At 37.6% G+C, this 25,853-nt stretch overlaps 1 protein-coding gene across 5 annotated transcripts in view; it reads right to left on the bottom strand.

The window, feature by feature from the left end:
• The window catches only part of UTRN (utrophin), a 284,301-nt gene that overhangs the window by 103,730 nt on the left and 154,718 nt on the right, over nucleotides 1-25,853 (bottom strand). For all 5 annotated transcript variants that reach the window (XM_053460556.1, XM_053460558.1, XM_053460557.1 and 2 more), the window contains one exon: nucleotides 997-1,169. In XM_053460556.1, coding sequence (XP_053316531.1) covers nucleotides 997-1,169 — 173 coding nt within the window. The remainder of the gene's footprint in view (nucleotides 1-996; nucleotides 1,170-25,853) is intronic.

The raw sequence follows: 25,853 nt of genomic DNA on the forward strand, positions 1-25,853 counted from the left end.
GTCAGACACATATAGTACACAATGTATATTTCCTATTACAATTCACCAAAATAGCAAAAGATTGTGATGGCCTGTAGTAGCCAATATATCGCAGAATAAAATGTGTAATTACTAATTATCAAGACCTTAGAGGCTCCTCTTTCAGATCTTGTATTGGAGGAATGACTTGGTTCACTAATATTTCACAAAATTCTAGCCACTCTTTGACCAATATGACAATATAGATTTATCATGTTTAAATATGATTACAATTTACATTAAAAAGATTCTATGAATAATAAGCACATGGTGTGTGAAAACTGTTGTTCCTTTATCTTCCCTATTGCTTTAATGTTTCCGCTTCAACAAAGTTCACACCTTAGAAAGCATCAAACAGTGTCACAAAGATCGGATAGGTGTGTAGCTGCCGGTGACACTGATGACTGTTTTGGCCCTCAAAAACCTAAACAATCTATTAGTGTACTCTGTGGAAGAAATACTAAGCAAAATTACAAATCAGTTTTTAATATATCCTTTTTGAGAAATATTTTATTATATGAAAACATGTGGTTTCAAACGGAATTCCTACTTGTTTTTTTAAAAAAATACATAATTTGGGTGGGTGGTTTAAACGAGAAACAGCGAAAATTGACAGTTGCTCTGATTCTGTAGGTATACAATAGCACAGCTCTTTAAAAGAGTAAAAAAAAAGAAAATAAATAAAAATATAACATAACTGAAACCCAGACGTGGAACCATATTTTGTACAGGTTGTACATGGAAATTTATACAAAGCAGCTTCAAAGTAATATTTATGACTGTATTTATAAAGTAATATCTATGAATGTATTTATGGTACATTCATCAGGTTCAATAAAGACACAGAACTCATACCCTATGCTGGATCAGAGGCTGCACTTAAATATGCCTTACACCACTTCCAGCACTTAATTTTTTTATTAGAAAAAATATTATTATTCAAACACAAGAGGGGCAATAAGAAATTAGACATTTTACCTGATGTTGGCTGACTTGGCCTTCAGATCGTGCCATCTCTGGTTCATATCATCTAGTCTATGCTGAAGTAAAGCTGCTTCCTCTGAGGTTCCCAGGGCCCTCACCATTTTTTGCCGGTTACCATCAATGCTCTTAAATATGTCATTATGGGCATCTATCTCAGCCTGAATATCCTGAAAATACAACAAAAAAGAAATAATTGTTACCAGTGGTTCTTAGCGGTAAACAATTGAATACTATTTTTTTCCAGTAAATACAGATCACCTCGACATTAGGGCTGCAACAACTAATCGATAAAATCGATAATGAAAATCATTGCCAATTAATTTCATTATCGATTAGTTGAATCAATTTTTATCGATTATAAAATGCTCTGAAAAATACCCCTCGTTCTATAATCAGTTCATTCAGTGACTCACAGCAGCAGTTACTACTTACAGTCCCTCCCTGCAGTAACTCTGACAACTGGCCCCGCCCCTTCCTTTTCCCAGTCCCACATGGCTAAGACACTCATCTCGCTGTGAGTATAAAATTAATATTTGGGCTGCTGAAAGTTAGGGGAGGTTAATTTACGGGCAGTTGTGGTTGATGGGGTGTTTAGGGTTAATTTAGGGGCAGTTGTGGTTGATGGGATGTTTAGGGTTAATTTAATGCTGAGGACTGAGGGTTAACAGTGGCATATCAGGGGAGGACAGAGTGGCGTATCAGGGGGGTATAAGGCATATCAGAGGGCACAGTGGCATATCTGGGGAAGGCAGAGTGGCATATATGGGCCATAAGGCAAATGTTAGGAGGGCGGAGCGGCATATCTGGGGGTATGTGGCATATCTGGGGGTATGTGGCATATCTGGGAGGCAGTGTGGCAAGCCTGGGCTCAAATGTGCATAACTGGGGGGGGGCAGGTTGGGAAATAAAAACAAGAAATGCATTTTATCAAAGTTTTTTTTATTCTGCTGTTTGTTTATTAAAAAATTTTTACATTCATTTTTTTATCCGATAAAAATAATCGGCCAACTAATCGATTATGAAAATAATCATTAGTTGCAGCCCAACTCGACATACAGCTGAACTTCAAGACCCATAAGCCATTGCTAGCTAGTCAATGGGACCTACAGTATAGCCACCAACAGTGCCCCCTTGATTATGCTGGATGAATAGTGACACTTAAATCACAATACGTGTAACTAAAAATATTTAAATTAATATTTATTAAATGTTTGGCTAGTTTCCTAACAAATGTTTAAGTCTAAAGCCTTGTATTTTTTTTTCTTGCACACAGGTGTCATTGTGGCTATGTTGAGATGCTATATAGTTATTGGTTCAGCTATCTATCCACTAAAGAGCAATTATCCAATACTATCTGCTGTTAATGGGGGGTTTGTACGCTAAAAGGTCTATTAGCAGCCATTTACATAAGACATAATCATTAATACAACTAAAAAGAATGCAGTATGTCTCCCTTGGGATGTATAACAAAGATTTTTGACTATTTCCAAGATAAATTTGGATTCAACACCATTTTTTGTTTCAGATGTATGGAATTAAAGCAAAACATGCAATTCTACTAATAAGATCTCAAACACCATTTACATTGCAGGTAAGCACTTGGTTTTTTAGTAATATGTTTTTATATCATTTTTATGTATTGTTACTTTTCTTTTTATACTACTTCTTCTTTATTGATAAGTTCTACACATACACAGGTTTCCATGGAAACAAAACACGCAGAAATAGTTGTCATGGCTGCGAGGTAATTTGTTAGTACATAACGAGTGACCTAACACTGAAGCTGTGTGTCTTATTTCCCAAATTATATTATGTTTAGCCTAATATCATCATTTTACAAATAGTATGATTTTGGAGCCATTTGAGTACCCATGATATTTAAAGATGTGGCTCTCCCCTCAATAAAAAAATAAGGGTATTTGATTTATTTTTTTTTATATACTTTATAGGATATTTATTGATATGCTGTGATGCTATAAAACACTTCTTTGTGCACATACAGCAAATTAAAAGCAGAAACGTGGACAAAAATATGCAGAGAAATACCTTTTATCCACAGCTGAGCGGTTGATACATTGCAAAAGTAGGAAAGATCAAAATAAAATGATTTTAACCCCTTAAGGACAGTAGTTTGTCCTTAAGCCCACTAATGACAATGCATTGTGATACTGTACGTGTACGGGCTTTGTTGTATTTATGCTTCTTTAGATATTTGACTTTACATTTTATCTTTACTGCACATCCAAGCAGTGTAAACTTGCTGCTTCAAGTTAGAATTACAATGTACAACCAATAGCCACTTACAGAATTCCATTTAGTAAATATATAGTTTCATATAAATGTTCATATAAACATACTTACACATACACAAGAAAGTATCTTATCATATAAACGAAAGGATCCACATCAGGCACTAACAATATGTCATAGACATTCAACCATACACTATATGGACACACTATTGGGACACACTTATTAGAATATTATTATTTATTATTATTATTAATTTAATTATTGAAAATCACACACACTCACAGACTGACTCCAGCACTATAAATATACGCACATATACACTTACTCTGACACTATACTATAGACACACTCACATACATTCACTACTGCCCCTCCCGATCACCTCATGGAGACCAGCCATGTCGCTGCCTATCTTCTGTCATTGTGTACCTGGCACCCTATGCTTTCCTGTGGGGCCTTGGTAGAGGCGAGTGCCATGCATTAAGTGTCCCCCTTGGGAGCCTCAAGGCACCCCCTACACCATGCCTCCTCGGGAATGCATAGGGTGCCGGATTCATGATGTCGAGCCCTGTATTAATGTCTATGTATTTGATGTCCATGTTGGTGTAATGGTGAGGCATCCCAATACCCAACCGTCCATATAGTGTATCTGTTTGGGGACACTACCAAATGCTTAAATGCAATTGTAGGACTCACTTAACTTAACACAAAGGCATCCTTGGACATCTGTCGGGCTTGAGTGGGATTAAAGATGTTCCACCAAGAGACAGCCCAAATGTTCACTGATATTAGGCTTTGGTCTAATATAACCTAGGATATTCTGTCAATTCAAATGTTTAAACATTTTAAGAAAAGCAAAGTAACTAAAACTCAAGGTTAGAGACCCATACTACGTATAGAGCAGCAAATCATTACAGTATTCATGGGTGTCTACAGTACAGTGAAACTTAAATGATGTGTTTTCAGTTACAGAGCAATTATAATTGCAAGAATGACATCATACTGGCTGTAGAATAACGGAAATCATGCAACAGTTTTCTGTTTGGCTGACATGAAAATGTGAGTGTTCCAGACATATTAAAGTCAAACACCTGTTGAAAAGCCCAATAATTTCTTAATGACTGCTTTGGTCTGTGTAACTCACAATACACATTCACAATATACTAAATCAGTAGGGGTACTTAATTAAAAAACACAAAAAAAGACAACAACACTTTATTAATATTCCTTGGACAAGGTAAAAGCTAAAAAATGACAACACTCGTGGCTGCTTACTGAACCTGTGAGACTAGAGGGACCAGGGGACTTGGGACCTTGTTGAGCCATTATTATTCATAAGCATTGGTTTTTCCAGTTGGGTGTCTTGTTGATTTAAATTTGTTTAGATTTGTTAATCTTGGGTGTAAAATACAATCCTTGAGTTTATTACATTACTAAATCTATTAAGACATTCTTAATGCCAATTCCTGTATCCTTAAATCTCACAATGTTGGAAAAGGCCAGGGGGTACTTAAATATGACGTTAGGTGTTAACCAAATTACAGGTTGGGTTAACAAGTTGGGAAGAAGATGGTAGTAGTCAGTGTCATCTCCAGGAGTGAAATCTAGGAGCGGATATGGAGACACTGAACAGGGAAATGTTTTGTGTGGATTTTGTGCATGTGATCAGGTGATGTGCAGACCAAGCGTTTGGAGATCAGGGCAGGCAAGGGCTCCAACTACACTATTGAAACAGATTGGATGTCCAAGCTAGGTTTGCATGATCCAGTCCACAATTTTCATGAAGGTTGCAATAGTTGATAGACATTCCAAATCTGTCTCTGTCAGGGTTCCACTTTGGAAGTTAGTGGTTGGAAGGTTTAATCCTGAGCCCAGCCGGTAGGAAAGAATGGCTGTGCATGCATTAAAATCCCAGCTGTACGTTTAACCGTAATCACAAAGAATAGATTTCGCACGCGGACATTATTATGATAGGAATCAATGACATAGCCAATTTTCTAATCCCTGAAATAACTCGTTTTATAAAGGTCCTTTTAAGAACTTGACACTAAAATCCAAGTGATGCACACTGGAAGTTTGACCACCAAATTCTAGATTCACTGAGAGGTGTATTCGATAAACTATAAACAAATGTATTCGAGATTCCAGCTCACCAATGTGAGCTTCTTCTGCAGAATGGATTTAACTGGCCCTGCATAATATATTGCAAAAATAAGGCGACTTTAGATCTTCCCCACATTAATTATGCAGTATATAGGGGGCTCCTCAGGGGGCTACCTCAGTCATCAAGTTGCCCTTCTTGATGTGTAGTGAAATCAGTAAGCTGACACGTTCATCTTACCTACAATCACTGCTTTAGTGAATACAAATCCCATCAGTAGAAAAAAAAGCCACCTTTGCCAGATTACATCCCTGCTGGTTTCATTTCACAGCGTATCAAGCTCAATGGGATGAAGAAACAAAAGATTCAATCAAATGAAAAAGTCGGGAGTTAATGTGCATGTATCTTTAGCACAAGTTTCACATGAATGCCCTGCGCAAAACACAATGCAATGCCTAGAGACTGTTTGCAGCAGTCATCAAGTGTTACTCTTAATTCTGATCAATGTGGATCGCTGAATCGTCTCACGTTTAATTAAAGATTCGAAAGGAAGATGAAATGGCTTTCCCCTACACATTTCTGCAATTAAACAAGGGTATACAGCAAGATGCGTCCCTATTAAGCAGATGATTCTTTAAAAACATTATTTTTCATTAGAAAAAAATAATACTAATAATACTGATTGGCTGAAAAACAAAACAAGAATAATTTAATATGCACATATGGTTAATATCGTCAAGATTGTAAGCTTGCGAGCTGGGCTCTCTCTACCTAAATTCTCGTCTTGTCATACCTCTTGAATATGTGTATTTTATTAAAAGTTGTTTAAATTGCTGGCGCCATATAAATAAAAGATAATAATAATAATAATATTGTCAAAAAGCCTCGTTCCTCCATACCTGATGAATTGGCTCCTTTTGAACGCAAGACTTCGGGACCAATATAAGGCAAGGTCCATAATGTTTAAATACATCACTTAAGTTCTCTCAGTGCAGCCTTTTATTAAAGAGCAATTTCTATTTTGGTAAAGCTGCTCTTTTAAAAACTTTTACTGAAAAAGTAGGTGTGATGGCTTCTTCTGCAGAGATGGAGAGTTAGTATAGACATTTAAGGCCAAAGTGTTTAATAAAACATGGCATATTTAATATTTTACTTTGTACATTTCAGTCCCTTTGATCTTTTAATACTTGTATATGTAATTAAGCTCGGGAGCTGCGATTTCAAACCAATTGCATTGAAACACACCTGCAATACATTTGGTATGCTTTTAAGAGAGCAAAAATGTAGTGTATATAGGAACATAGAATTTTTATGGCAGATAAGAATCATTTGGCCCATATAGTCTGCCCATTTTATTTGATGTAATCTTTATGCCTGCCCCATGCATTTTTAAACTCTTACTGCGTTAGTCTCTGTCACTTCTGCTGGTACTGCGTTCCACTTATCCACCACCCTCTCAGTAAAGTAAAACATCAAAGCTACTTTTACATTATGACCTCTTGTTCTATCATTACATCATCCTTTTAAAGACACTTTTATGGTACTTGTTTATCGTCTCCACTGATCCATCACACGGGTTGGCTACTGAAGTTCACATTAATAATAAAAATAATATATTAAAGTTGGTATCTAAATTATTTTAATACCACTTTAAGAAAGCTTTTTTTAAAAAAAACACAATCATATGAGATGTGATTTCTAAGAATGATGTGTTTATTGTTAAAAATGGGATGAATAGGGAGTACCTTGCACCAATCTTCAAAGAGAGCTCAACTTTGATAAACATCAAAAATAAGTAGGATAAGGGGGCGCATACCTCACTGATGAAAAAATGGAGCAGAAAGGTCAAAACTGCATTTTTCCGATGAGTTACAAACATAGGATGTCTATGATGTAATCATTAGCTATGGGTAAAATAATCCACACATTCTTCCACCAAGGCTTTAGTTCAGTTGAATATTATTTGATGATATCTGATTTCACAAATGTAATGCATATTAATATGTCTATTTTTCACATTAATACCTTCTTGTACATACATGTACTTTTACACATGTATGTTACATTAAAAGAACAAAAAACATTTTTTTAACCCATAATGCTTTATTTGTTCTCCACACATATTTCATGTGCTACCCCCATGTAGGCAAGATGTATTAATTTAGGGAATCAGTTGCTCATTGAAGTAACTCATTTTTGGATACAAGCGTATACACTACCATTAAAAAGTTTGGGGTCACTTAGAAATGTCCTTGTTTCTTTAAAAAAACATTTTCCCCATTAAAATACAGCGCAGATGTTAATGTTGGAAATGACTATTGTAGCTAGGAAGGGCTGATTTTGAATGAAATATCTTCATAGGTGTACTGAGGCCTTTATCACTCCCATTACTCCTGTGTTCCATTGGCATGTTGTGCTCGCTGATCCTAGTTTAAGTTCAAAAAGGCTAACTGATTGTTAGAAAACCCTTTGTGAGTATGTTACAGCTAGAATTTTCCTTGTTTTCCATGAAAGTGACCCCCAAACCCTTGAATGATAGTGTATATACCCCATTTTGCTAGGCAGCTCCTCACATATACCCCAAACATTTCAGGTATCCTGAAGGTATGTAGCAAGAGGCGGAATAGGGCGGAGTTTTGTCAGAAGTGGGCATGGCCAGAGTACCCTTGAAACATTCAGCTGCAGAGAGTTGCCAGGCGGCCACGTCGCAGCAGCTGCAGCAAGAAAGTGGAGCTGCTCCCCAGGACATCCGAACAGTGGCTGAAAGTCGTGACAGTCCCACGAAAACATGTCTTGGAAAAATGGCTAATGCGCCAACCTATAAGGTTGCCACACAGTTTGTAATACATACTCTCTGACATCGGCTTGAATTCAGGATACACCAATGTATTAGTTCTGCAAACAACATTTTAAATGCTTTCAGGAAACTCGTTTTGCGGTATAGAACTCTTTGAACTAGTTATTTTATTTATCAAAGACATTTGCTAATAGCCTGCAGTAGCTATTAAGAAACATAGAGTTTCCAGAATTTTCAGCCATATTCTCTGCAGATATCAATGTGAATATCAAATATACCAGAGACCCTCATCCTATTTATCTTAACAGAGATACAAAATACTTTCTTCCATAAATAACATTTACTGTAAAACTGAGGAATTTGTATTAAACCAATTACGCAAATATGTTGAAATTAGGTTTTAATAGATCTTTATTAGACTCTAATAATAATAGTAATAATAATAGTCACTGAGTGTAAGTTAAATCTGAAGATATATTTTATACTTTTAGTTATGTAATTCTTTTCAATATTCCTTTAATATACACTATATGTACAAGTTATGTAAGGGCAGCCTTATTTGTTACACTTTCAATGCCATCCTTTGTTACAATATTTATTTAATCCCTATGATCTAGGCTACACAAAGAATTATATTGCTTACTGAAAGGGCAAATGAGGATTCTAGAAAGTTTCTTGAATAAAAACCTCAATTTGTCACAATGCTATGCACTTTTACATTTTACTTACAATAATAGGATGCTTTCCCAATAAAACAATGTCTAATAATAATAAAAATAATAATAATTGATCTAAATGTAAAATACCTACACGGTATGTCTGATCGCAAATTATCACGTAAATCCAAATTATTGGGGGTAAAAAAACTTGTATGGCAACAGCTCAATCTCAATATTAAGAAACTCACACATTACAACCAGTATGAAATCATCATCCAAAGTTCTCAAAAGTCCATGGGTGGGAGGAGATGAAACTTTTGAGGACTTCGGACGATGAGTTCATACTAGTTGTAACGTGTGAGTTTCTAAATATTGAGATTGAGCTGTTGCCATAGTACAACGGTACCAGAGATTACAAAGCTTGCTTAAAAGTTTCCTATTCACTAAAAAGGTAATTGGGAAGATAGCTCCAGCTTCCTCTTCCTGGCTTCACTTTTTCCATTATGAAGGGCTACGTCAGTGAGAGTCCTTGAAAGTCACCTAATTGAATTATGCAGCCACCGCTGCAGGACAATTAGCCAGGAATGACCATTTATAATGTGTAGTGAATTCAAGAAGCGTGGACTATAAAGACTCTGAATAAAGTCTGCTCCTTATTATCCGTGAAATTATTGCTCTCAAAGAGCAGTCAACTTTTGCTAGAATGTACAATGACCAATGACTACTCGAAAAAAAAAAAAATAAAAGTAATGATTGATTGGCATCAACATATTTTTTCTCTGACTGCAAGTAAAAAAGAACAAAAGGAATTCTACTTTAAATGCTGGGTAGTCAGCCTCCATCTGTATTATTTATATGTAAACACCAAAAGGAGAAAGTGTAATATTAGAAAACAATGAATTTCATGTAGGAAAAATGTTGCAAGTCAATGAATGTAATCTGGTTGACTGTAATAATCCCGTGTGCTGTTCTTATTATTTCTATGATTTACTATTTATTGACCAGCAGAGATAGCAGTGCTGCCAGAAGCACAACAAACAAGCAATTTCCAATTTTATTTTTGTCAATACATCACAGGTATTCAAGGTCAATAATATATACAGTATATATATGCCATATATACAGTACATATACAGTATACACACACACACCAGTGGTATGTTTTTGATTGAAGAGATTTACCCTTTAATATATTTGTGGCTATATGATTTAATTTACCTACTACTGTTGAAATACTTGAAAATACAGTAAAATATTTGTTTATTTAACTCTTGACAAACCGTCAAATGTTTACACTGTAATAAATTCTGGGAATAACAAAGGCCATATTTATGAATATAAAACTAGAATGCCCAGAAGCATTTATGGGGTTTCTATAGTGAACATTTTGAGCCAGAATCAATCCTGTTTTGCCTTGGCGAACATAACCTCAAATATTTATCACTCATGGTCTTCATCACTATTTAAGCAGATATCAAGGTATAGGACACGAAAAGGAACTATTTTGGGCAGTTCCTCGTTGTACTGTCAAAGGAGGCTCATTTTAGGGACTTTGGGAAGTTTGATATTAATTACTCTTATAAAAGGAACCCACTGAGAATCTATATACGTTCAATTCGTGGATAAATATGCAACCTAATGAAATGTCAAACAACTTTCACAGCCCTGGTTTTTCGAGGTTTGGCTGCTGACCTTTTCTACTTTCATGCTAGTAAATACCATTCTTTGTCCTGAGCTGCATTTAGCTTTGAAAATGACTGAGTTTATTTAGATTTTTTTTAAAAAAGGCAGCTTGAGGGTTTAAACGTTTGACTACAGCCTTCTGCTAATGAGGACAATTCTAGAGAGACGTCCATCATCCTGCTCATTAGTCTATTACACACTCCATAATGCAGGATTGTTAAAGTAGCTCACTTCCAAAGAGACCTTCCTTGTCGAGGGTGAACATCTGAGTTCTTCATTAACAGTCTCAGTGAGAGCAATTGCGATAACTCTGAAAAAATGTCTGAAATATCAGTGACTTGAGAAGATGTTTTTACTGGACAGAGAAGAAAATGTTGCCACTTTTTTTGCTACCCTGGCAATCCTTCTCTAAACAGGGTTGTTGGATCTTCTGTAGGATTGCCTTAGAGGTACATTTAGATGCTGTTTTTCCATGTTACAGCACAGGCAAGGGCTGGCATAAATATTTCAGAGATGCTTTTAATGAAGACAAACCATAGGACCAGCTATTAAGCTTTGCCCATTCTTTGACATGACGTAGGACACATTTGTAATGTATCAATTTGTGAAGGAAAGAAAAAAAAAACATCATTAAATTATATGTTCACATTATTGGGCCGTGAAGACCTGTAACCATCGGATTTACCATATCCTTCCATACGTTACTTTCTTACAATTGCATTGTTAATACATGTGTTCGAAACCATGTACAGCTAATTATAACACATAAGCTGTAAATTAAGGGTCCAAAAAGCAATTGGCTCTAACTCCTTAATGGATTGCAACTCGTATCACCCTCATGGTGCCTGGAGTTAATGGGGTCCAAATCAGGCAATCATTCCAACAACATCTGGACTGGCCACATCAATTTGTCTTTTAGGTTCTAGAAATAGTTGCAGTTTCACAGTTAGTGTTCTGCTCATCTCTCCTACGGTGCAATGGGGGTTTGGAGAATTTTGACCAGACAGCTTTAAAGAGGTTTGCTGTGGCCAGAAAGCACGTTTGGACACAAAGACAACCTGCATAGTGAAAGAGCATCATTGGTAACATAAGTAGTTAAGAATTTCCTTTTGTGCCAGTACTGACACATTTGGTACTTCAATGTGTGGCTGCAGGCTGTGAGAGTAGACATCTTTTTTAATCCCCTGACCCTGCTTCCATAAGGGTGTCTTAACTATTAACAGGTTAAAAATGAATTCCTCATACAACACAACACGAGGACTGAATTAGCAGGTGAGCATTTAGACCCTGGGTACATAAAAAAAGATGACCAACTGCAACAATGACACTAAAAGGGTTAAACTGCATTACCCTTCTTATTTACTCGTATTATTCCAATCAGCACAGTTATGGTACTTTTTCTGAAAAAAATCTAAAGCCAATTGACAATCAACACACACAAAAAATGCAAAAACATATATAGGTGACCGCTCCCCTCACACCAAGTGAGTATAAATAATGCAAATAATACCAATTCAAAAAATGTCTGCACTGCATGGCCTAGTGTTTAGTAGATTCTTAATAACGTCAATATGTCTGCGTAAAACGAGCTGTTCCTCGTGTCAATGTTCAGACAAAGGGCGGAGGCATAAAACAGGGGAACACTAAAAGTCTGGTACATGACCTGGGCTTTCAAGGCTAATGGCAGCAATTACATACACGGGCCTGAAGCGCAGATATCCCCCAGTCTCGGGGGAGGCAGAGTGAATGAATCATGTTCCACATGTTATAAACTGTTTTAAATATGACATCAAGCACCCGTCTCCCATTACTGCTCAAAGTCACATGACTTTCCACACTACTCAAAACAATGGCCAAGTCTTGAAGTCATCTCCAGCTGTGGCCAAATCATTACTTTTTAGCATATACACACACTTGATCATTCCTTTACACATATACGAGAGAGTGCGGCATGGAAAAAGATGCAGGTAAAAAATATTTTTAAAAGCTTGCAGATACTTCAAATGTTGGCAGGACCAACATTCCTTTACTTTGTAATTATGTTAAGATGCAGGGGAACAGTTATTTCAGCATCACCTCGTAGTAGCACATGTATACCTACAGAGGCATTTAAAGGGGGTCACTCTAGTAAGGACATGCACAAACATTCACCTTCACGGACACACTAATATATTACGCAGTATCTTACGCAGTGGCAATGTGTTAAAATAATCCAGCTTTCTTTATACCATACACTAAATAACACTTCCAATCTCCTGTGGGCAAAGAAGAGGCTAAACACAGAGCCTATTTGGGAAATACACAATTTTAATAGCAAAGAAACGTCCATTTTGAAGTCTATGCTATGTAAACTTTTTTAAAATGTTTACAGATTTTTATGAATAAATATAAAATAAACAATATTTACTCAACTGATGCCTGTAAACAAACTATTCTCAGTCCTGCCCAGCAGCAAACAGTACTTACACAAGATTTATACCTACTAATATATATTTACTCGGGACTTGGGAAATGTCTGAAAATGCCAAATGAATCATCCCGGGACAACTGTTCTAGAATATTCCCACCTGGAATTGAGTAGCAAAAGAACTGTTGGTAAAAGTTGGTAATCTACCTGCAAAATGGTTAAAATGTTTATGGTTGGTCTTTACGTGTCAGTACCTAGGCCAAAGTCAGGTTTTTCTTCCATTTTATTTTGTTAAAGGTTACTACTGTAATCATCATTTGAAACGGTGGTCAAACTGCTCCTTCACACATGTCGAATCACTAATATGTCTATAAGATTTAGGTTTCAATAATTTATCAGCGTACACATATATATGCAAATCCATTCCATTTTTTTTTTTTAAATTTACAAAAAAAAAGAGGAAAAAAATGCCTAAGGCCAATAATAAACCCACGGAAACAATAACATGACCTGTATTTTCTTTGGAAAATAAAGTGGCAACTCTACATGGAGCTAACATGCTCCAGCAAACATTCCATCATAATTTAATGTCCATCGCAGCAGCAGTGTTTCTGAGGCTGCATCTCGATGGGGTTCCCTTCGCAACCAAATACTTAGTAACAAATACATACTAGACACTGATGCAACATGACTTATTATGTAGCACAATATGGCAATTTTATTTTTAAAGTCAACAACTTTCATGAATCACGGCTATGTGCAAAATCAGGGGTGGTGATTTCTAACACGACTCCAGACTGTCAAACCAATCTCCCATGGTCTATCCGTTTTGCTGAAGAATGATCCCACTGAGCAGTACAGAAGTAAGTAAACACTGCTGGGTATTTAGGGAAATAACTGTGTAGAGGGTCTGTGCACAAATACGATCATACTTAAGGTAGCCAAGGGTTAAAGCCAATCTCTGTTGTATAGCTGTTGTATAGTGTCAGTTTCATTTGCCTTGAACAATTCAAGTTAATGTATCTCTACAGAACAAAAGCAAAACAAGCAGCAACTGAGCTTTAGATGACACATTATTTCACAGCCACATATTTTTGGTTGACCATGACTTGAGCTGTAAGTTAAGGACCACTAGAAGGTATAGAACATTACATTACATTTATTTATAAAGCGTCGGCAGATTCCGCAGCGCTGTTACAGTCAGAAGAACAATTTAGAAGCACATACAATAACAAACTGGTGCAAAGGAGAACAGGGCCCTGCTCTTGCAAGCGTACAATCTAGTCGGTGGTTGAGGGGGAACAGAACTATATTAATGCATACAAAAGTAGAAATAAATACAAAAAAAGTTCAACTCCCTAAGTTCACTATGCATTATGAAGACCCAAGTCTAGTGAGCTTCTTCGTCAAGACTAGCCCTCTATAATACATATAACTATTAAAACTGGTACAATGTCACTGTATTGCCCATGCATTCTGCTGGCTAACACTGTGCTTGGTCATGATTAACAGGTGATGTTAGTAAGATGAAATAACGGATAGAAAGGTTGATTAAGTTACAAAAATGAATTCATGTGCAAGCAACTTTTTAGTACACGCCATGCAAAACCAAAACATTCATAGCTTTCTATCAATGATCTTAGAGCGTCACATGAATGGAAAGGATGAATTTGAGATACCTGCTCAAATTTCATTAACAGCTCCTGCAAGGTGAAGTTCACCCCAATCATTGTAAGATACATCCCGTGAGGACTACATCTTCCTGGCAATGTTCCTTCACAAATCTCAAAAATCTTCAATTTCTGTTTTCAAATCAGAGCTTAAGACACATATCTACCTTCCCCTCCGCTCCAGCAGCTTCAGGCCAATCAGGAGCATTAGAGCTCTACAAGGCACCATATACACCGTTCCAGTGGGTGGCTTGATGCCCAGATGCCCCGCCATGTCTAAAGTATTAACATAGCTCCATGATGCTTCTGAGCTTGGTTGCAGTGATGTCTTCTATCTTTTTTTTTCCCTTGCTCACCTCGCAAGTGACCTACAGGCCTCCAGACAGTTGTCTCCTTGGACCCCAAAGCTTAAAGATTGGTCTCAATTGCAAGCATGGTGCTCTCAGGAACACAGAACAAAAAAGAAAGAAATTGAATTCTGTGTACAGTCCATTCAAAATGTAAGGAATCCATCCACAGGGCACAAACAAGTGACAAAAAAGCCAGGTACACGTGGGACACCCTTTAGTTCATGTGTAATTACACAGGACCTGTGTTGCCATGGTTATGCCCAGGCCAATTTTTGCCTGTCCTTTTGTCAGCAGGGATGTGTTTTAAAGTGAAGAACAGCCCACCGGGAAGCACTTAGATCTCTTTTTCCAAAGCTCATAACTTGATTTTTGAGTGTGTCCCAGCATTCTTTCTTCTTTCTCCTGTTCTGACAATATGAGGACTAACTTCTCTATTGCGAGCTGTTTATTATTATTTTTTTTTTCTGTTCATTCAACATTCTCCCCTTTGAACAACCCCCATGCAAGTCCACCAGTAAGAAACACTCCCACTTCCTGAGGCCTCACTCTACACCAAATTTCTGTGCCTCAGGAGGAAAACGTAGTAGAATACTATGCCCACGCTCCCCTCCCTCCCGTCTCCCCTTTAAAAATGAAAACAGCACAGGGGCATGGAAAGGAAAAAGCTCCACTTTCAAGCTGTGTTTAACCCTTGGAGAGTCACACAGATGTCTACTCTGCTTAAAACAATGTAACGCCATGCGCTCCGAATGTGAACAGATTAACTCACTATTGACAGAAGGGTCAACAAAGTAGAGTAATGCAGCAAAGTCATGTCAAACAAGATGAAACATATATAAACACGCACAAATATGTATATATACATTTATACCCACCGCGGGGAAATACATTATAGTAAGAATCAAGAGAAACAAATTATGAATTTATGAAGGAACTGCATATTTAATATTACTGATGTATTAAAACTAGGCATATTAATCTTCATACAGCAGGACCGAATTACATAGGTTTTAGGAGTTTAGATTAATGTAGCATACTGCAAAAATTTAGGTGAGAAACCAGAAAAAGAATTAGAGGTTTTAAAAAGTTGGTGTTCCACTCGTGTTCAATATTCATTGCTAAGTAAATAAACCTTTAGAAACCTGGCATTTTATTATTTTCTCTTAAGGTTTAATCACACACAAAAAAATAAAATCCAGAAACTTTTAAGAAGCTTTTTTTCATTTTCTATGACAGCAACCTATCACCGACTGCTTTAGTGTCACATGAGAATTAAGTATTCCCGAAACGTTAAAAATGTGTATCATGCAATAAACTAAATTGCCAGACATTTCATAAATTAAATAAAAAGGACACTAGGGATTTGATTTAATCCTCCTCATTTTTTTGGGGGGGGGTAAATTTCAATAGGAAACATGAGGAAGCCACATACCAAGTACAAAACTGCACATCAGATGCTTTATTTATGTGAATACACACCAAAATGTCATGCTATTCCTGGTATAAAAAGCAAATGTGTTTTAAAGAACCAAAGTAAAAAAAATTACATTCCAGGAAGTAGCTTTTACCTAAACAATACTTTTATTCTCATTTTTTATTAAAGTAATAAAAAACCTGAGTAGCCAATCAGAGAAATGTTAAGTATTGGGCTCTAGGTATGGGAGGCTTTTTTAAACTTTTCCACATTCTGGTTTTCTTACTTTGACTTAAATGTGTGACTAGTTGGGTTTCCATTAACATAAAAAAAAGACATACAAAAATATTTCACATTCCTCATGTTTTTTCCTGCTAACTACCAAGACAAAAATACTAATTGTGAAGAAATGCTTCTCAAAAGGTAATCCACAGGGGTTTCAGAGGCCTGCCTACAATACATTTATAAAATAATAGTTTGATATATTTTAAATTTACGAAATTCCTAGACAATGACCGTAGTGCCTAGTGCAAACTGCAATGAAAATGTCACACTTGGTGATGTGGTTGTAAAGAGCGCACGCATTGGATTTCAAAGTGAACCTGTAACCTAAATATTGCATTGAAATGGTTTTTACAGCACGAATACGCTAAAAGCATTTAAATTGGTCATAGTAAAGGTAACGACTGAAAGCAGTTTGTAAAAACATGAAGTTGTGTTGTGACATCAACATAACTTCACATGCAATCTATTGACCGATGAAGTAGGATCTTGGACAATGTCTGCAGGGACATTCTAGTAATTGTTATAATTATTAACATTTATCATTGTCACCAAGAAATAGTCTTCATAAATATGGCCCATCATTACTAATAATGCTAACAGCAAAATGACAGGCCTTTTATGACGGTCAACAGTGCCCCTGGTACATTGCCCTCTCCACAGGTGTCCAGCTGCACAATGAGCAGGTTACAATGAAGGTCTTTGATCTCCCCAACTGGCCTATTTAGACTCAGCACAGCCTCCATAGACTTCAGTAAAAGGCGCTGTGCACCTTTAACACATGGCACACAGCCCTTTTAATTGTATTTGGGATGCCGGCCGGCCGACCGCAGTGTGTGGTGGCTGGGGGTGCTCCACTAGGTCAGCCAACAGGTAAATACATGACTGGATAGATCTTTCATTCATGTACCTCAGTGAGCTTGAGAACTTAAAAGTCTATCAAGTGTACCTGGGAGCAAGTCCTTCCATGTATGTATGTAACATAACTGGGCAGAGTCCAAGATCTTAGATGTACTCTGACTGAAAGGAGATTACGTAACAAAAGTAATGTTCTTAATCTTACCTGACATTTCAGGAAGGGAAAAAAAGTAAAATAATGTCAAATTATGTAGTACGTAGAAGGGTATAAAATATGAATCACTGAACAAAACAAGCAAGTACTTAGAAGTAGTAAAAGAAGAACATTCAGTTCAGAATATAAAACAACTAACGTTTTTAGTTTTACCAACACTCTGTCCATATTAATAAAGTCTAAAGAAGCTATGGTTCAGGCATTTCTCAACCCTAGTGTATATAAGGAGCACATTGCTGTTTATTTGTACTTAAGGCAAAATGGAATGCCACAGAATAAATCTCATTTTTCAAGGGTTAGAACTACATTGACAACAGTCTGACCTAAGAAATATCCAGGGTTTGAAACAATATCCTGAAACACCAAAATAAATCAGTTGTACATATTTTTCAAGTCCCTCTTTGACATAAATCCTTCTTTTAACTCCCTCCTTGTTCTTTACTAGGATATCAGAATGCTTATGTGTACAAAAGTACCACATGGCTTGACCCATAGCATACAAACACATCAGAAGCATATAAGTTAAAGACAGAATCACTATTTTGATAGTACTGGAATCAGTTCAATGAGGTGTCTAAACCAAAGTTGGCGGTAACTGCTTTGGAAATTAGACTTGTGCATACAGATTCACATGGCAAATTCAGCAAAGCCACAAAAACAAGGTCAGACCCCCCACAAAGCATATGAAGCAAAAATTTGCATGCCCTTTCACTCACATTTCACCTTCCACTCATTCTTGTTTACATTCTCACGTTATCTCAATGTTTCTCCATATTCTCTGCATCTTCTTGTTCTTCAATCATTCATCTTCTATCCGCATCTCTGCAGACATAATCAACATACCTGGGAACTCTCCGGGTTTGACCCGGAGATCGCCGGGTGAGCGCCGCTCCTTTGATTCTCCTTGACACGCCCCAATCCTCGCCCATTTTTTCATTAAAGGAGGGTGTTTCCCGCCGGTGACGTCAGCGGGAACTCTCCCGACGTCATCGGGACAGCCCTCTGATGTCAGTGTGCAGTCCTGGCCGCGTCCCGCAAGGTAGCCGGAGCCGAGAAGTTCCCAGGTATGATAACCAAGCGTGAATTTCCGCCAAAATGGCAGGGCTTCTGGTGACATACTCAGGCAAGAGGACATCACTTTAGGTCGCCACCATTTTTGGGGAAGTTTGTGGCAGGTTATGCCCGATCCTCCAATTGGGTTTAGAGGATGTCACCGAAATTGCTGGAATTTTTCCCGAAGGTGAACTTCCACCAAAATCGTGGTGCTTTTGATGACATTCTTCCACCCAATTGGAGGATTTGGGCGAGAAGACGTCACTGGAAGCGCCACCAAGATAAAAGATAGAAGATTAATAACAAGAAGAATAAAGAACAAGAAGAAGCTGAAGTTGTCGGCAGAGAAGGAAGTGAAACAGCTAGAGCATGTGAGAGAAAGAGAATGAGAGTGTGAGAGTGAATGTGTGCACCGGGCAATGAATTTGGTTCCTAAATCAAAAATCCCCCCGTCCCCATTTTCTTCCGAACCAAATGGGCAGGGAATGTACATTTGCATATGTCTATTGGAAATGGTTTGCCATGCAACATGACTAAACCTCAGATAGAGATTGTGGATTCTAGCATGCAGCCAGCAGAAATTAAAACTACTATTTATGCAACTAATAATAAGCAATTCAATTGGGTATGCAGCCTATTGCCTAGGATAGGCGCTCAGAAATGGAAATCACACACAGACAGATGATCAACACTTTGGGATTTATTCACTAAATAGTCACTGTTAAGCTAGTCACATGTAGTGACATGATATTATTCTAATCCGAAGGGCCAAGTCATCCCATCATGCAGAACAACCCTGTCCTTGACCTTCATAAATACACTTAAACGTAGTTAATGAGGACATTTTTTCGGCTCATTTTTTTTAGCCAATCAATTCCTTGGAATGGGATCTCTTCCTACTTCAGCTAACGAGCAAGTGGATTGAAGGGTTATTTTCAAGGGAAGCAATCAGCCAAACCGACAGCCTGGTTTAATTAATCTGTAGAGCAAACCTGACATATATGGAACTGTCTAATCACAATGCACAGCCTTTCTTTAGATTGTAAACTTAATTGAACAGCCCCTCCTCATCTTCTGTCCCATAATGTGTCAACTTCCAAATGTACTTGTCATTACCAATCTGTATACAAGTTGTCGCTTGGTAATTGTACACATGTACAATATATCTTGACAAAGGACTGGATCTTGGTCCAAAACATTGACTTTCTATACACACAATTAAATGTGATTTATTTGGCTTTCACCTTAGACCCGTGAGTGTGTTTGTTCTGTTGGACTAATATACAAGTGTGGTTTTAACAGCACCCGGGGACCTTGGCATTCTATTCATCCACAAGTGTCTCTTTGCAGCTAAGTGTCTGTAACACTGGAGGAACTTCTACCAGGAAGTCAGCAGGAAGACAGGACAGGTATGGCACCACTCCCTGCACATTTGATTGGACAATGATATGAAAGTGGGTGGGACACCTACCATCACTTCAGACACAACTAGTAAGTAATAAATAAACAATAAAATATAACAATCTTTGGAACCTGGTGTATTGCACGGCATTGGATGACAGCTCCCACAGGCCTGGATACACCAACTGGAGAGCAACAAACGGTCTAGCCATGATCTGCGTACTGAATAAACTAGTCACACCATGTTATTTCAAATCATTTTTTAAGGGATTTGACCTGAAATGCTATTCCATGTACTGCTTTTTTATTTGTGGCATGAGTAAAGATAAACTGTATTAAAACATATCTTGCAAGTGTATGCATAGGCTTAACCCAGATCTAAGCCTCACCGATGAAATAAATGAAAAATGGCAAATAAAAAAAAATCCACTGTTAAAAAAGGGTCTACAGATATGGCGAAACTACTTTAAATGACGATACCAGATAGCATCTTTAATATGTTCGCTTGAAGCCAAGAATATTATTTGTCATGTCTCTTTTGAAAGCCTGATTAAGGACAAGATAAGCAACTTGAGTAAAATATATGTGGCTTTAAAAAGGTATTTTTTATCATTTAGCAGCTGCGATGGTGTATTTGTGTTTATTAGACAGTACAGATCTGAAGTTCTTCTGAGATTTATTACAATTGATTTATGAAAACATGATTAGCTACTTAAAAGAAGATTGGTGCATGAAGAAGCTTCACAGTCTGCACTATGATGGACATCCAACATCTTGGCTGAGTCATTTAACTGTTATAAATTACAGTCAGGAGAAAATTACTGCAGCTTTCAGATGGTTGCTGTGTATAGTGTTGTATATTTTCCCTAAACAGATAGAATATACTGTTTCTGTAAATTAATTTCCTAACACACATTGCAAGCATGTCAACCTCTTCGTTTTTACTTTAACTGTAGGTTTGTAAAAAAACTAATTAAAAAAAGGCTTCTAAAAATATGCCTATATTTGGACATATTTTAGGAAATCCAAATTGCCTTTAATCTAGGTCTTTTAACACATTTAATAATTATAATGATGCGTAACAGTGGGATAAAAATTTATGATGTTTAATCATATAAACAAGACTAAGAAATGGACCTCCAGCTGTTTCTTAATGGTTTAAAGCTAATGCTTAATATTAAATTAACTTTTACAGTAGTAGGTGAAATGACAGCTTCATACCAATGAACAGGTCTCACAATTAAACAGGTCTCACAAATAAACACTGAAATGCTGTGTCCATGATTAATTCTTCACTGTCCATCAAGAATTTGGAAGACAAAGCGGGCTACCACTCTACAATATCTATCATGGTGGTCAACCAACCAGGAGCATAGCTAAGTATCACGGGCGTTCTAGTACAAAGGAGCAATCCCTAGTCATATTACACTCTATTGAATTGCCACAAACTGCTAAGAACCACATAAGTTGGGCACTCTAGGCATAATTTAAAAGTTGTATAAAATGTTAAAATAGCATGTTAACATTTTAGTGGAAAGGTAAAAACCAAGCCTAAAACCAAAGCAACAGAATGTCCCTGGTATATTTGGTATGATGTAGATGTCAGGGTGGCCAATGTACATACCTGGGAACTTCTTGCGGGACATGGCCAGGACTGCACACTGGCCCCGCTGATGTTGGTGGGCAGTCCCGCTGACGTCATAGGTGGTCTCCATTTAAAGGGAAAATGGGCGTGGAGCGGGGTGTGTCAAGACCCCTCTCCCACGGCCTGGAGGATTCAGGTCTTGACCCGGAGAACCAGAGGAGCAGCGCTCACCCGGCAATCTCCGGGTACAAACTCCCAGGTATGCCAATGTGAGACAGTTGGGGATGTGGCCTCAGCAAGGGCATGTTGGCCAACCACACACTGTGCTGACAAGCAGCCAAAACTAGAGTTATGTTATATACACATTTCGCCTAAACTCATAGTGCTTCATACAGGAAAACTAGTAGTTCATAACCACTGATAAAACAATTCATCATCTGCAAAAAAAACACTGTAGCTCCTAAACAGTGAAAGCTTGTAAAGCTTTTCCAAAATGAAAGGTCAAGCAGCAAAGGTTTAACGGTAATACTGAAATATCAAAACGCAGAAGCAATGAATTGGGGGTATTACATTGTCTGGAAGGGGCTTTGCTTGCTAAGTATTTCCAATACTTTAATCCTGCAGACAAGAATTTGCGTTAAATATCGTGACAGCCGCATCATGTTTGCACGCTGCCCTGTGAATATTTCTATTCCACGTAAACACTTGGGCAATTATTGAAATCCATTATGATATGGAAGCCTGTGCATATAGACAAGCCAAAAATATCGGTTTTATCTAACAGAAATGTTTTATATGTATGAGAAAGAATGATGTGGACGAGAACCAATGGTTTATATGAGAATGGTAATCAGTCCTGCTAGTTAAGCGGGGTAATGGGTAATGATATATGACTGCATTTATTGCACCCGCCTTTATTATACTGTAATATGTAAAGCATTAAGGACAAGTGTTAATAAACAAAAATATACATACTTACACCCCAAGATTTTATTAAACATAACAATGCTTCTGTCAATAATTACATTAAGATCTTGAATCCACCCTCCATGATATCATCATCATTTAAAAAATGGGTTTTGAGATGGATATAGAGACGCCATCCAGGAGCTTGACTTGGTGAAGCTACAAATTATTTACCTTCGGGGTGCAGAGGATCAGTACTGAACCTCCATCAGAGCCAGGAAAGTCTCAAGAATAGGTAATTCTACGAAGAAACAATAGATTTTTTACAGTATTTCTGTGTAAGATTTCCCCCCAAAAGTGGAAGGGGTATTAACCCGATGGAAAGCACTATTTCAAACGTGCTATAAAAATACAATTAACAGACAGCAGGGCTGCTATAAGACTTAATGGTAAGAGTCACAAAGAACCTCTTTTATTCTGGGCGTCTTCCAGTTGATAGCCATATCAGAGAAGCTGTAGTCGGACAGAAAACAGCCCCACTTTTGTCAATGACATGTGGCTCTGGAGCAGCTTTAAGCAGAAGAGGAAATGAAACAATGGTGATTTAAGAGAGAGGACTAAATGAAACAATAAATGCATCTTACTTGCACCCGATCATGTGGCGAAGACGCAACCACAGGCACAGAGCCAGGGTCTGAGTCACCAATGCTTATCTGTGCGAGCCGAGAAAATAAATAAGAAGAATGGTATATTTATTGTTAACGGCTTCGTGTTTTAAACACGGGTAAACCCTTTAAATGTCAGAGGCCCAGGAAAAATGAAATACTAAACCCCCCCTGGTACTCAATAAATAAAAGAAACTTTAAGTCTGACTCATGTGTCACCTGAAAACATTTGGAGGCATAAATTGAGTTACAACATGATTCATGTTCAAGCTGAAAATCAAGTTGGCAATTTGAGTTTCATTCAGGACTTTGAGTTAATGCCATTGGTTGGGTGCAACTTTGGAACCAGCTGGGTATAGGTTGGTTGCTTGGTTGGTTCATTTTTTGGCCACTTGCTACAGATATCATGCATCAGTACCACACCGGGAACACTTACTAACTATTATGTGGCAGCGTACAACAATTTTAGTATAGAACTCCCTCCCAACCTTCATTGCCTTTTGATTTATTGTAAGTCTCAGAAGATGACTCAAACACAGGAAAATGGGCCTGATGGATGCACAAGGGAACTATGCCAATTAATGGTATAACATCTTTTTACTGTGGTAACCAATATATTTTGCTTCATACCATTATAGCTCTGGAGTAGCTGTTAAGTGCTGGAAATGTAATTCGATACACAGTAAAACAAAACATACATTGTTACTGATGTCATTTTTATTAATCAACATGGGGTTAATGATATTTGTGTTCAACTACATGGAATAATATTATAAACCTAAAACCCTTTGCATTACGATTGTTCATCCATTAAATAGTTACAGCAATTCATGCAATTGGAAGATAGTTTGACAAATATACAGGAACACTGCTGGAAGAGGAAACAAGGTCCTCCTGTCCGACTCATTTGTAATCACATGAAGACAGGGAGGTGTATTCACTAACCTGGGAGTTCGTACACTTCACGTCTGGCCCTGCCTACCCATGCTGATGCCTAAGGAGTAGGAGAGCCATTTTGAGAACAGGAGGCAAGTGATTACTGGCCTCCCAGAATCCACAGATGAGGACCAGACACCTGCCGTTCAGTTTTAACTTTCAGGGGTCAAGTGAAAAAAAATCCAAGATATCCATAAGCAAGCAAAGGTCAACTGCTCAGCATGGCTTCTCAAGAAGAAGATTAAGACAAGGCTTGGCAAAAAAAAAATATTGCTAAGTAGATAGGCTGTGAAAATATATGGAAATGAATGGACACCAATTGTTGATTTGGTGTAAGGGTCCCACTGGTGGTTATTGTAAACATGATTAAATAATTCATTTTAAATTGTTTCCATGATGAACGAGAACTCTGAAGGTGGCTGGAAAAGCCAACAACTTTAAATCAAGTTATCTATATACAACAATATAATATACTTTAGCACTTCCCTCCTTGGGGTAATGTAACTGAAGCCTGAAAGGCGTAATGAAAATTCTTTTTTTGTGTGTGTTGCTCTTAATAGTCTAAATGTAAAGAACGACTCGAAGAAAAAAAACTGGCACGAGCCTCGGCGAGAATTAATGCGCTGAAGCGAATAATTGAAAAAAGAGAAAGGAAAGAAAAAAGTTTTCCCCGAGCAAAATTGTAGTGTGTTATTAATAAACACATGAAAATACCGTGTTTCAGATGGAGGTTATAATGATATGAAGAGAACAACATTATTTATCACAAAGGTGACAGCAAAGAGTTATGACTGTATTCATTGTGCAGGCATTGTGTGGCTCAGCAGAACATCAGCTCCCAAGATATCCAGCCAACCATGTGATTTCTTTAAACATTTTACTTTATTGAGAGTTATCCTTTTACTTGGTTCGTAGGAGAGAGAGGATATAATCCTATTAAATTAATTTTGTAAATTAGATCCAAAGGGCTTTTTAATCCAGAATGGAGATGGAGGTTCTACAAGCAGCGTCACCTTCATATTAAGGCTTTTTTCAGTGCAAATGCATGGATGGATTCCATCAAAATGTTTTGTATTTGTACGGTTTCCCTGGATCCATTTCCTTGACATCCAAGTGCTGATTAAAAAATAAAAAGTTGATACCCCACTGTGGTTTATCAGTGGTGGATAGGCATAGTTAGATATAGCTATTCCAAAGCTGATTCTTAGCTGGCTCACAGTTTTAACGTTTAGGGACCGTTTTGTAGGACTAATGGTCAGTGGTCTATTCCTACCTACACTGACTAGGCATCAGTTCCCGGGGGGGCCTAATCAGCACAGCCTCCATAATGACTTTACTCTATGCCATACATGCAACGTGCCGGGATATGATGTCATATCCCAGTGCTCAGTGTGGTAGATGTCTCAATAGTAGAAAGCCACTGGTGATGCTGTCCTGGCTCAGGCCTAGGGAAGCGCCCAGCCAAGTTAAGCCTCTGTTATTAGTTGGTCATTACTGACTTTGCCTAACCAATGTGCCAGATCTCTGTGTATTGCACGGAAGCGGAAAAAAAACCCTATCCAGTGCTGGGAGAAAGCCCAGCCTAAGGTGAGTTTTTCTTTATTCACTGCAAGGCTG

This window comes from Spea bombifrons, chromosome 3 (genome assembly GCF_027358695.1).
Source record: "Spea bombifrons isolate aSpeBom1 chromosome 3, aSpeBom1.2.pri, whole genome shotgun sequence".
Lineage (NCBI taxonomy): Eukaryota > Metazoa > Chordata > Amphibia > Anura > Pelobatidae > Spea > Spea bombifrons.